Here is a 10,490-nt window from a genome sequence, read left to right as displayed (position 1 = left end):
GAACGCAGTCTTTAAAGGTTTTCAATGACCATTGCGATGTGAATTCTTGGTTGTTTTTAATGCTCAGATGATTGAGTGCATATTCTTATTTTATTTTTAAAGTTATATTTTTGTGAACAAAATAGTAATTGTTTGCACGTTATTTATTTATTTTCTGTGGAGTTGTTTGTTGTGGTAAATCAAGGGGAGTGTAGTCTTTACAGTCCACTGCTTATTGTCCTTTCCAATTACTGTGTGTGTCTGATGCACCGGAGCAAAGAAAGGGTCGTTTGTGCTTGTCAGAGTTGTTTGAGCATGACAATTATTATATTATGTCTGGCTTTTGAGGCTGAGGTTTTTCATGCTTCTCATCCAATTCATAATTCAAGAAGTGTATCAATGTTACGAAATGGTTTATGATAAGGTCTAGTATTTTTTAAGATTTTAGTACACACATTTTTTTGTGAAAAATTAGTGACTTTTCTGCAGTGATTAAGGGGGTTTTGTGCGATTTATTTATTGCCATCACTTTCTGTCTTTTATTGTCTCTCAACAAAATCTTCCTGTACCTATTTTAATATTTTGACCCTTTTTTTTTAAAAGCAATGTTTCTAGCTTGATTCCGTTTCTTGCTATTTTGCACAGTAACCACCAGAGGGACTAATTTCTCTATGTACATATATAAAGGCCAAAGTCTGACTACTAAAACTAGGTGTCAGAGAAAAAATGGAGATGCTCTTTCTTTATCATCCCCTTTCTGTATCGTGAAGCTTATGCATACTTTTACTAATATATACACTTCAGAGAAACAGATGGACAAACATTTTCACTACAGTACAAAGTACTGCTCTATAAGTTTCAGGGACGGAAATGAATGGGTGGTTGAGGTGAAAATGCTTGCTAAATTCAAGATAACGGGGCAGAATAATTAAGCCGAAACACGTCAGTTGCGCCTTTATATTTGTTAAAGTTTTCCTTTTTTGCAGCGTTGAGGCTTGTAACCAATCGAACATGTGTTTGTTGAGTTCAACCGACAATCAGAGACATTTAGATTAGTCTTCAGTGAAGAAGAATCCTTTTTCCCACGACAATATTTTCCCCCGACAATGTAGACAGCTTTATTGATTACAAGGGGAGTTGCTGGCGAGCTTAAGATGAACTGTTGCAATGATGGGAACTCTTTGCTTGCTTTGTCTTGTTTTTAAATCTACTCGATTAATGTGATGTGTTACAGTAATTAATACAATAATTTGTGATAATATTGCAAATCACCAATTTATTTTGCCTTAAGCAGCATTTAATAGTCCGTGTGATGTGTGATGTAATGCCAGGCTTCAGTTGGCCTAACAATGTAAAGATGATTTTTGTTGATGCTGATCAAATTTTTGCGACTTCGCAATACAGTATTCTGATTGACTAAACCAATCAATCGATTAAATGTAAATATCTGACATAAAAGATACATTTATAAAAATTACCCAAGATATCACTTTCCAGAGTACTAATATTGCCCTTTAAAGTTCATTTCTGACTTAAATCTCCTGTTATGCAATTCCACTGTGAAATCACAAATTACAGAGAAGTCAAGTTCGTCTGTGATCTAAATGCGGCGGGGGCTCTTAGTTTACAGAATTATGGAATTCAGTTTAAGTGTGTATTTTTGTAATTTGGTTGTAAATTAACTGGACGAGCCTGACAGCAGGGCATGTTCTAAACACTCAAACGTGCCCTTTAACCTGTTGCAGTGTTTGGTGTATTTTCAGGATGGGGCGAGGGAGGATCGACTTAAAATGATGTATTTAGGTCATAATTTGTCTGGTGTAACATATGGTGCGTTGTTACAAAAAAAGTTGATTGTGGGTGTGCGTCGAGTGCGTGTTTCAAACAGAGCCGTTTTTTTTGTTTGGCTTCAAACGACCAATTACTCAATGCGGCACTCTTGGCTTTCTGACAGCATGAATGCCGCAGTGTTTGTTTGAAACATGCCTAAAAACCTTTCACACACTTTGTACCTCAGAAGAGTCATCTGAGCATGTGATACGCAACACGTGACGCGTAAGCTTTGGCACTTATGCAATTATTATTCCACCTTTTTTTTTTTTTTTTTTTTTTTTTTTTGTTTAGATATGTCTTGCTTTATTTTACTACAGCGTGTGGCTCCTGTTCTGCTGCCGTCTGTCGTCCATTATCTAAACAGATGCGTCGTGACGTACATGAAAACAGAAAGGAATGTTTTATAAGGATCGTGATTTAGTGGCATTTTTCATTGACAATGCGAGCTCAGGCACACCAAGGTGGTCCAATAATTAGAGATTATTCTTTGCTGTTATGCACGCAAAGCATGGGTCTTGGTGCGAGGCACTCTGCGGAAATGTAGTATGACGGAATTTAAATGCTAATCTTTCTTGACCTGTATATCTATATTTATCTATATATATTCCAGTTTTGTTTGAAAACGTTATAGTAAATAAGACTGATGCCGAACAAATGCATTCTGCGTGCGTGTGTGTGTGTGTGTGTGTACGGCTCCAAAGTCCCAAGTCCAAGACAAATTTCAGTTTGGGGTGACAGTATTATTCTAAAAGTCATATTGACATGATGTCATTGCACAGGGGATGGTTACTTGTACGTGAAGTTTCAGTGTGGGTGTAGATGAGCCACCGTCTCTGGTGGGGCGTGGCCTGTACCTGTATAAATGAAAGCATGTCTGGAATGTCATTCATTCCACTGACCAACACAAAGACAGCACAAACAAAACGAACTTGCCATGCCGAACTCAGTAGCACAGTGCTTTCTCCTTTCTGTTGGGGTTGTTATTTTTAGCTCTTGTCTGCGAGAGTCTACGGCTCAACGGGAGCGTGAGGAAACGTTCAAGGGCCTGCAGCTTGAGGCTCTGAAGAGCATTATCCTGGAGTACCTCGGGATGGATGCGCCTCCCGGGCCTGGCGGAAGAGCTTCTCATCAGGACCTGGTCAGGATGTACCGTCAGTATCGGAGAATGGGATACTTGCTTAAGGGCAATTCCAGTGAGGAACAGGAGCCTCAGCCTGCAAGAAGAGCCTCTACTGTGCTTTTCCCCACAGCAGGTTAGCTATAAATACAGTTGTTATGTAAAGTATAATGACATTGTGAAGTTATATATTTAACTTTTGGTCATATTCTTTGGACTCAAGCTGTTTGTAAAAAACAAATAAGTAAAATATCTATACATATGTATTTAGGTTGCATTGTCTAATTTCATTGTTAGATAAAAAGACGCATAGACTGATACATAGAAAAATAAATTAATAAAAATGCTCACATGTGGCTAGATAGAGAGATAGACAGATAAACAGATAGATAGATAGATAGATAGATAGATAGATAGATAGATAGATAGATAGATAGATAGATAGATAGATAGATAGATAGATAGATAGATAGATAGATTCAGAGGCATTCAGATTCAGATTCATTTTCATGTTTTTTCCTTAGATAATTTTGTAAAGTATTTTCAAAAATTTCAAAAAACTCCTAATTTAAAAATAAAAATCATGTTTTTTTATTCTGTTATTTTGTTTTATTGTGTTAGCTCTTTTTTGTTATTTTTCATCTTATTAAAAAAACATTTGCCTATGTGTGATAGGGATTATTAGGAATACACAATTTCAAATTTTTTTTTTGAAAAAACAATTTCAGAGTTATCTGTTTTTGCAGATGAACTTGTCATATATATATATATATATATATATATATATATATATATATATATATATATATATATATATATATATATATATATGTATGTATTGTATGTGTAGTATGTGTAGTATATTATTATTTTGTAATAATATTATGTATGTTACTTGTCTGGTTTACAATGTCTAACATTTTTGTTACTATTTTTTCAACAGTTCAGCTCCTGAATTCTTCCGTGGATTCCCGGCAGCAGTGGTTCCGAGCTGCTTTCTACAAAAGCTCACGCATTAAAACTGGAGTAAACCTTAAACACGCAAAGCTGCAAATTAAGAGACCACACGCGGACAAAATCGCACCGGGCCAGCCGTGGCTCTCAAAAGACGTCGTGGTTAGAATGCGTAAACCTCCCGGTTTCCATACAGACGCTTTAATTCACTCGGGGGACTTGAGCTCTCGGGATGTAACGCTGGATTTGACAGTTGCGGTCAGGAAGTGGCTTAAGGACGCCAGTGCTGAGCTTTTAGTTGTTGAAATTTGCCTCCTTAAAAAACAAGAAGTGAGCACACAATCCACGCCTCAGCTTGTTTTACAACTCGATCAAGCGGTGAGGAGAAGAAACAAGAGAGCCCTGTCTACCAGAGAGGAAAGCGTCGAGGATGAAGGTCACTGCAGGCGAAAGTCATTAAATGTTTCCTTCAAAGACATCGGCTGGTCGGACTGGGTTATTGCTCCCTCGGGTTACACTATGCACTACTGCGATGGCTCCTGCCCGCATAATTATAAACCTGCCAGTATGCATACGCAGGTGAAGTCTCGTCTGCATCTCTTGTCCAAGGGAATGACGCCCGGGCCTTGCTGCGTACCAGCTGCGTATGAGCCAATGGTTCTCATGCACTACGACAGCCGTGGAAAGCTGAAGCTCACGCCTTTCAACGATTTGATAGTTAGTAAATGCCACTGTGCGTGAAAGGCACGGGCTCTGGCTCTCCGCTGCGCGTTATGCTCTCAAAGAGAAGATGAGAAGGAGGCAGAATATCTGGCTGATAAAACGCGAATGTTCTCACGCTCGTCTGGTTGCATTCCTTCGGTTTATAAAATAGTTTGGCTACTTAAAGAAACCGGATGCCTGCTTTTTTGCGTAACACTGAAACGTTAAATGTGTACTGTATTTCCATGTGATTGACTTACTGGACTATCAAGTTATTTATTGTAATTTATTTGAGATGTTTTTGTACTCGTTTGTCGCCGTGTCGCGAATGAATCAAGAAACCTTTTGTATTTTTGAAAGAATGTTAATAAAGTATATTGCTTTTATATTCGATTAATGGCTGAATCGCATTTCAACCCAACGTCTTTGAGTTTAAGACGAAAATCCTCACACACGGTATTTTATGTTGAGCTGAGGTTAAGCTGTTGTAAGAACTCCGGATGTTGTTAAAAAGCTTTAAAATCCATGTTTAAATGCTATGGAAATATGGAAAACAGGCCTTTAGAATGAATCATCTGCGTATGACTCATATAACAATGAGCTATAAAATGAACTCACACTTACGTTTTACATACGTAAGTGAAAACTTATAAATTACGGTCTTTTACCATAATATTTTCCAATAACCGCTTAGTCCTAGATAATATTTCAAGGCGAGGTCATGCCATAAATGACATAAAAGCTATTTATCCGTGTTAATCAATATCCATATTTATCCTGTCTATAAAGATAGGCCAGATCTAACAACTGTAGCCTTGAAAACACACATAGGTGTCACTGGCCTTGACCAGAGAGTGAATGTCCTCTGAAGCAACCACAGCAGAGACAGGAGTTCATTTGTGGCTCGGTATTTATATAATACTGTCACCGGCATCACTGTAGTCCATACATACTTGTTGTCTAGTGACCCTGCAGGATTTTGCTGACTGTTAATATTTTTCACATGCTTTATACAATGTACTGTTTTGACATAATGTAATAATTCAATTGGTAACGATAAGAGTAATAACTGCTATCATCACTCAAAGAAGCATAAAGCAATAAACCATTTTTTGTACTTCTGGTATCATTTCATTCAAAGATGAACTAACGACTCATATAAAACTTTAAATAGGTTTAAATGTTACGAATCATGTTTGTTGTAACAATGTAGTGATATAAACAAGCATTTTCTCTCTGGGTCTTACATACGAGGGGTATAAAGGGATTACAGTAAGGAAACACAATACAGTATATCTAGGTCAATAGCCTGCTAACACAGATAAGATTAAATGTGATTAAAAAAGATTTAAACAAACACTTAAAAGAATTTCACTAAACAAACTATTTTGGTAGGGTATCTATGTTGTGTGTGATTATTAATATATACATTGGAAGAAAGTTATGGCTAAGATTAAGCTGACTAACTTTCAAAGAAATATATTTATTTATTTAGCGAAATAAGTTTTATTGAAAGACTTTGAAGATGGATTTGCAGTTTTGTATCTAACATTTACAAAGAATACAATGAAAATTTTGCTAAAATAATTTGTTGCAAAATAAAACTACTAAATTCAATTAATATTTTTGTCAGTGTAAATTTTAATAATACTTTTTTACTATTTAATATTACTTACTATTAATTTATCACCACCAATATAGGCCTGTGGACATTGTGCCTTTTTCCACTTAAATAAATGTCAAATTTCTTATTTTTATTTTAAAATATATGTTTAATTATATTTTAAATGTATTTTGTAATGATGTGTTTTCATTGAATTTTAATGTTTTAATTATTATTCATTATTCATATTTTTTACAAAGACATTTTTCAATAATAGCTTACACAGAAAACTCCAAGACAAGTCATAATTCATGACAACTTTTACTGGAAAATGATGACATACATTACATTAATGATTAGTTTGTGCTTTCAAGGCTGTTCTTTCTAAAGTTACACTCTCAGAAAAAAGGTACTAATACAGTATGTAGTTATATAGATATATACAGTATATATATATATATATATACTACATGCTTTTACTAATATGTACTTTTAAACTACTAATATGTACCTTCAAGGCACTAATATGTACCGGTTAGAGGTAAATAAGATACAAAGGCATTTTTTTCTGAGAGTGTACCAGGCCCAGTCATTCTCACTTGTCTATGTCAACAAATGAAATGATCTTATCTAGCTGACAAGCTGAAAAAGTCGACAAGCAGAATTTACAAACCAACGGTTTAGGTTTGCAAAAATAAAATGCATGCGCACAGTAAGATATAGCACTCACGTTTAAGCCCTGCTTTTAAGCCTTTATGAAGGCAGTAGTGCCATCCAAAGTAGGTTAATAGGACTGGGTCAATGTAATGTTTCAATTCTGGTAAATGGCCTTCAACTGACTATATAATGAAAGCATTTGTAATTTGTCGATGATCTCATCTGAGACCTGCAGCTGTTAAACCACGTTTTACACATTTTCGGAGAGATGTGTATGATTAACACCTAGACAAACAAAGATTGAATTGCATGCCTTTGACTCAGACATTTCTGCCGATTTCACGGTGCCATATCAAAGCGCCTAATGTCTAATGTTCCTCTGGTTTCATTTAGTTGTGGAAGTGGAAAAGACACTCTCAGCTAATTTGTAACTAATCGCTGAGAGAGGAGATCTTTCAGTAGATGTTTTAAGTGAGTCAAAGTGACAAAAAGATCATAAGACGCAGTCAAGGTGGATAATTATTACCACACTCTAATTAATAAGAAAGCTCGAAGAACAAGCTTTGCATGTGAAAACATGGCGTAATCGTTATGAAATAAGAGGCGTGTGTGATATTGACCGCGCATAAATTACTGTTCAAAAGTTTGGGATCGGAAAGATCTTTGAAAGTCTGTATGTTCACCAAGCCTGCATTTATTTGAATAAAACGGCGATATTATAAAACATAATGAATTTTTTAAGTAATGTTTTTCAATTTAAATATATTTTAAAATAAAATTAACAATACCCCTGTGTCACGTGATGCTACAGAAATCATTATTTATTATTATGCTAATGTTCTTGTAAAAATATCAGCATCTCAACAATTGGTCCACCAAACCAGTACAAACTAGTCTGTACAGCATGGAGAGTTCACTCTGGTCTAAACTAGTCTTTTCAGCGGGGATTATTTGCGATCGGCAGAAACACCTGTTAAACTGTGATCAATGAGGTCATGATTATGTTTTGCTGTCTCACAGTGTGTTCAGTCAATAAGCTACACTGGCTCATGTAATGTTTGTGAGGGCATTTGAATCGCCCCTGATTTCACCCTTCGAAAATAAAGACTTATTATTTCGCGTCACGCCAGTACGAATGATTCTACTGAACATGTTGGGCATTAACGCTGGACAGCAAAACATTTCAGACTTTCAAGCGTCTGGCATGATGTAAACATCCTCAGAGATTTCAGCCTGATCTGGATGGAAGAGGGCAGGATCATTGCTGTAGATTGCATCATGTGGATCGCACTGCAGGTATGCTTGATGGTCTCTAAATGGGGGCAAAAGTGAAATTCAGTTCTTGGAAACTCAATCAAATCCTGTTAAAAAGGACAAAATTCGCACCAATATTTAACCCGACATATATTACTGCTAAACAAAAACTCCTTTCACGCAACTCTCTCTGACTGTTATTGCCACACATTCAGTGTGTCACTGTGAGCTTGCAAAACAGATAGCAAACAAAACTTTGCTGGAAATTCCATTTCTACTGTAAAGACCATTCGCGGCCTTCTGGTGGTCCGCATTAAAGTAGCGGCTAACACTGTGCTTTACCTGTCTATGTCCTGGCTCTGTACAGCGCTCCTCTGAAACTCGTGGAGATTGGACTGTCCGCTTTGAAAGTTCTCGTAGATTGGGCTCTGGGGCGCGGGCTGAACTCCTCCGGCGTATCCGCTGTACGGGGATTCCCTGGAATGCTCATCGTGGCTCTTATCTTGGCTCTTAAGTTTGTTAGATAACTCAATATCCACTGATTTTCGGTGCCGAAACCAGAAAAACGCCGCTATCCCCGCCAGCAGCACAGCCACAAAGAACATAGTCAAACCGACAGCAAGTCCAACTGAGGAGCTGCTGTCAGTCAAGTAAACCGCTGTAGAATGACTAAGTGGAGCAGACGTGCTATTCACATCCATGGTCTGGAAAAGATAGAAAAAAACATTTGAATGCATCTATGATGAAAACTTTCACATATATGTATTTCACAAGTGCAAGCGATATATTTTTAGTACGCTGAAACATTTTAAAACACTGAAACAAGCATTTGTAACTCAAATGAATCGTTCATAATGGAAATAACCTTACCGTCACGTGTAGGTGAAGCTGTAACACCTATGTCTGTATCACGGTGGACAAGAAATGGCCAAGCTGCCGTTTCTTTTTGCAGAAAGAGCCTGAAAGTTCCTCTTTCATTGCAGTAGTCATGCAACCTGGAAATTCACACCCCCACTAATCATTCTTCCTGTTGTCTTCCTATAAACAGTTATACATCTGCTTTGTATAAATTAGATTTGTGGGTTCACGTTAATAGGAGCTGTAAATGATGTGCAAATAACGGCTGATCATAACCGCTCAAGCTTTACCGGCGATTCATAAACTTATGGCATAGGTTTAGCAAAGCCTTCAAAAATGGAAAGTTTAAGTCGTGTCAAAAGCAAACACATGAACAATGCAAGCTACTCTGGCTCACAAGTGCACCGTCAGGAACCCACTAATCGTGACAGTTTTGAATCTACAGAGAAATGAAAGCAGATTTACCAGACCAAGGTTTCAAACTGAAGCTCAAAAGTAGAAAAATTAAGAAAGAAAGAAAAAAACGAGTAAGCTCAGATGTTGTGGGTAAGGCTGACAGACATTTGAACATCCTCTGTGAAAAAAAGGAACTTAGATTATGCTAACATTACAAGACCAGTAAACACAATAAGGCTTGTTTTCTCACAGGTTTTGGCTGAGACTGATATACAATGTGTATCTTGTGGTTTCGAAAAGAGGGCAAAATAATGTCAAAAAAAAAAAAAGAGAGAGAGAGATGAAGTTATGGTCAACGTCCTTATCGTTTAAGCTTATGTCACCCCCTGGTGTTAAAAATAGTGCATTCGCCCTAAAACTCGCATATGTTTGTATGATTCTTCATTTTTGTTAGTGGGCTAACGGTGAGGATGAAATAGGGCCATCACGCTGGGAAACAGCTACATCATTCTTGATTGAAAAGACAACACCGTTTAGCCGTTTGTCGCGTCACTCATTCTTCCTAATGTTGACTAGCATCAACAGCTGGAAACCCCCTAACTCCAATCCAATTTACATCCATGATCTGGGGAAAATAATTCCGCTTTCACTGGAAATAGCTTTTAGAAGATGTTGTGTCAGTAGGTCAAACAAAACAGGCAGCTTTGTTTGACTGCTTTGCCTAAACTAGTAGACAAAACTTTGAAAACAGGATTTTCCAGTGTAAGCTTTGCTCTAGACAGATAAACAGAAGCTAATGGCTTCTTAACTGTATCCTATTAGTCTGAGAAAACAAATACTCCATCTTCAGGTGGCAAGGATTCCGCTTCTTTGTATCTGTTTTAATTTTCAGGACTGTGATGCATAAAGATTGCTTATAAAAATATTTAGTCAGTGATAGACTGTCTGAGGTGGAACACTGCGTATTGACATAAAATGACACTGACATCCACTGCACTTATTGCACAACATCTCAGCAATATCTCGGTGAGGTTTTATCTCATCTATATACAACTTCTCTTTCTCTATTAAAAATTTCCCATATGCTGTAAAACACTTCCTTTTTGCATGCAACATGCTAGCTGTGGTTCTGTTTAA

At 36.9% G+C, this 10,490-nt stretch overlaps 1 protein-coding gene across 1 annotated transcript; it reads left to right on the top strand.

Annotated features, from left to right (window-relative positions):
- Window positions 1-2,684: 2,684 nt before the first annotated feature.
- On the top strand, window positions 2,685-4,659 carry LOC122356441 (bone morphogenetic protein 4-like). Its single transcript, XM_043255156.1, has 2 exons — window positions 2,685-3,065; window positions 3,873-4,659. The coding sequence occupies exons 1-2, from the start codon at window positions 2,747-2,749 to the stop codon at window positions 4,622-4,624; spliced, it is 1,071 nt and encodes a 356-aa protein (XP_043111091.1). The 5' UTR covers window positions 2,685-2,746; the 3' UTR covers window positions 4,625-4,659.
- Window positions 4,660-10,490: the final 5,831 nt, after the last annotated feature.

Source organism: Puntigrus tetrazona, chromosome 2, assembly GCF_018831695.1.
Source record: "Puntigrus tetrazona isolate hp1 chromosome 2, ASM1883169v1, whole genome shotgun sequence".
Classification (NCBI taxonomy): domain Eukaryota; kingdom Metazoa; phylum Chordata; class Actinopteri; order Cypriniformes; family Cyprinidae; genus Puntigrus; species Puntigrus tetrazona.
This window is presented reverse-complemented; position numbering and strand designations above follow the sequence as displayed.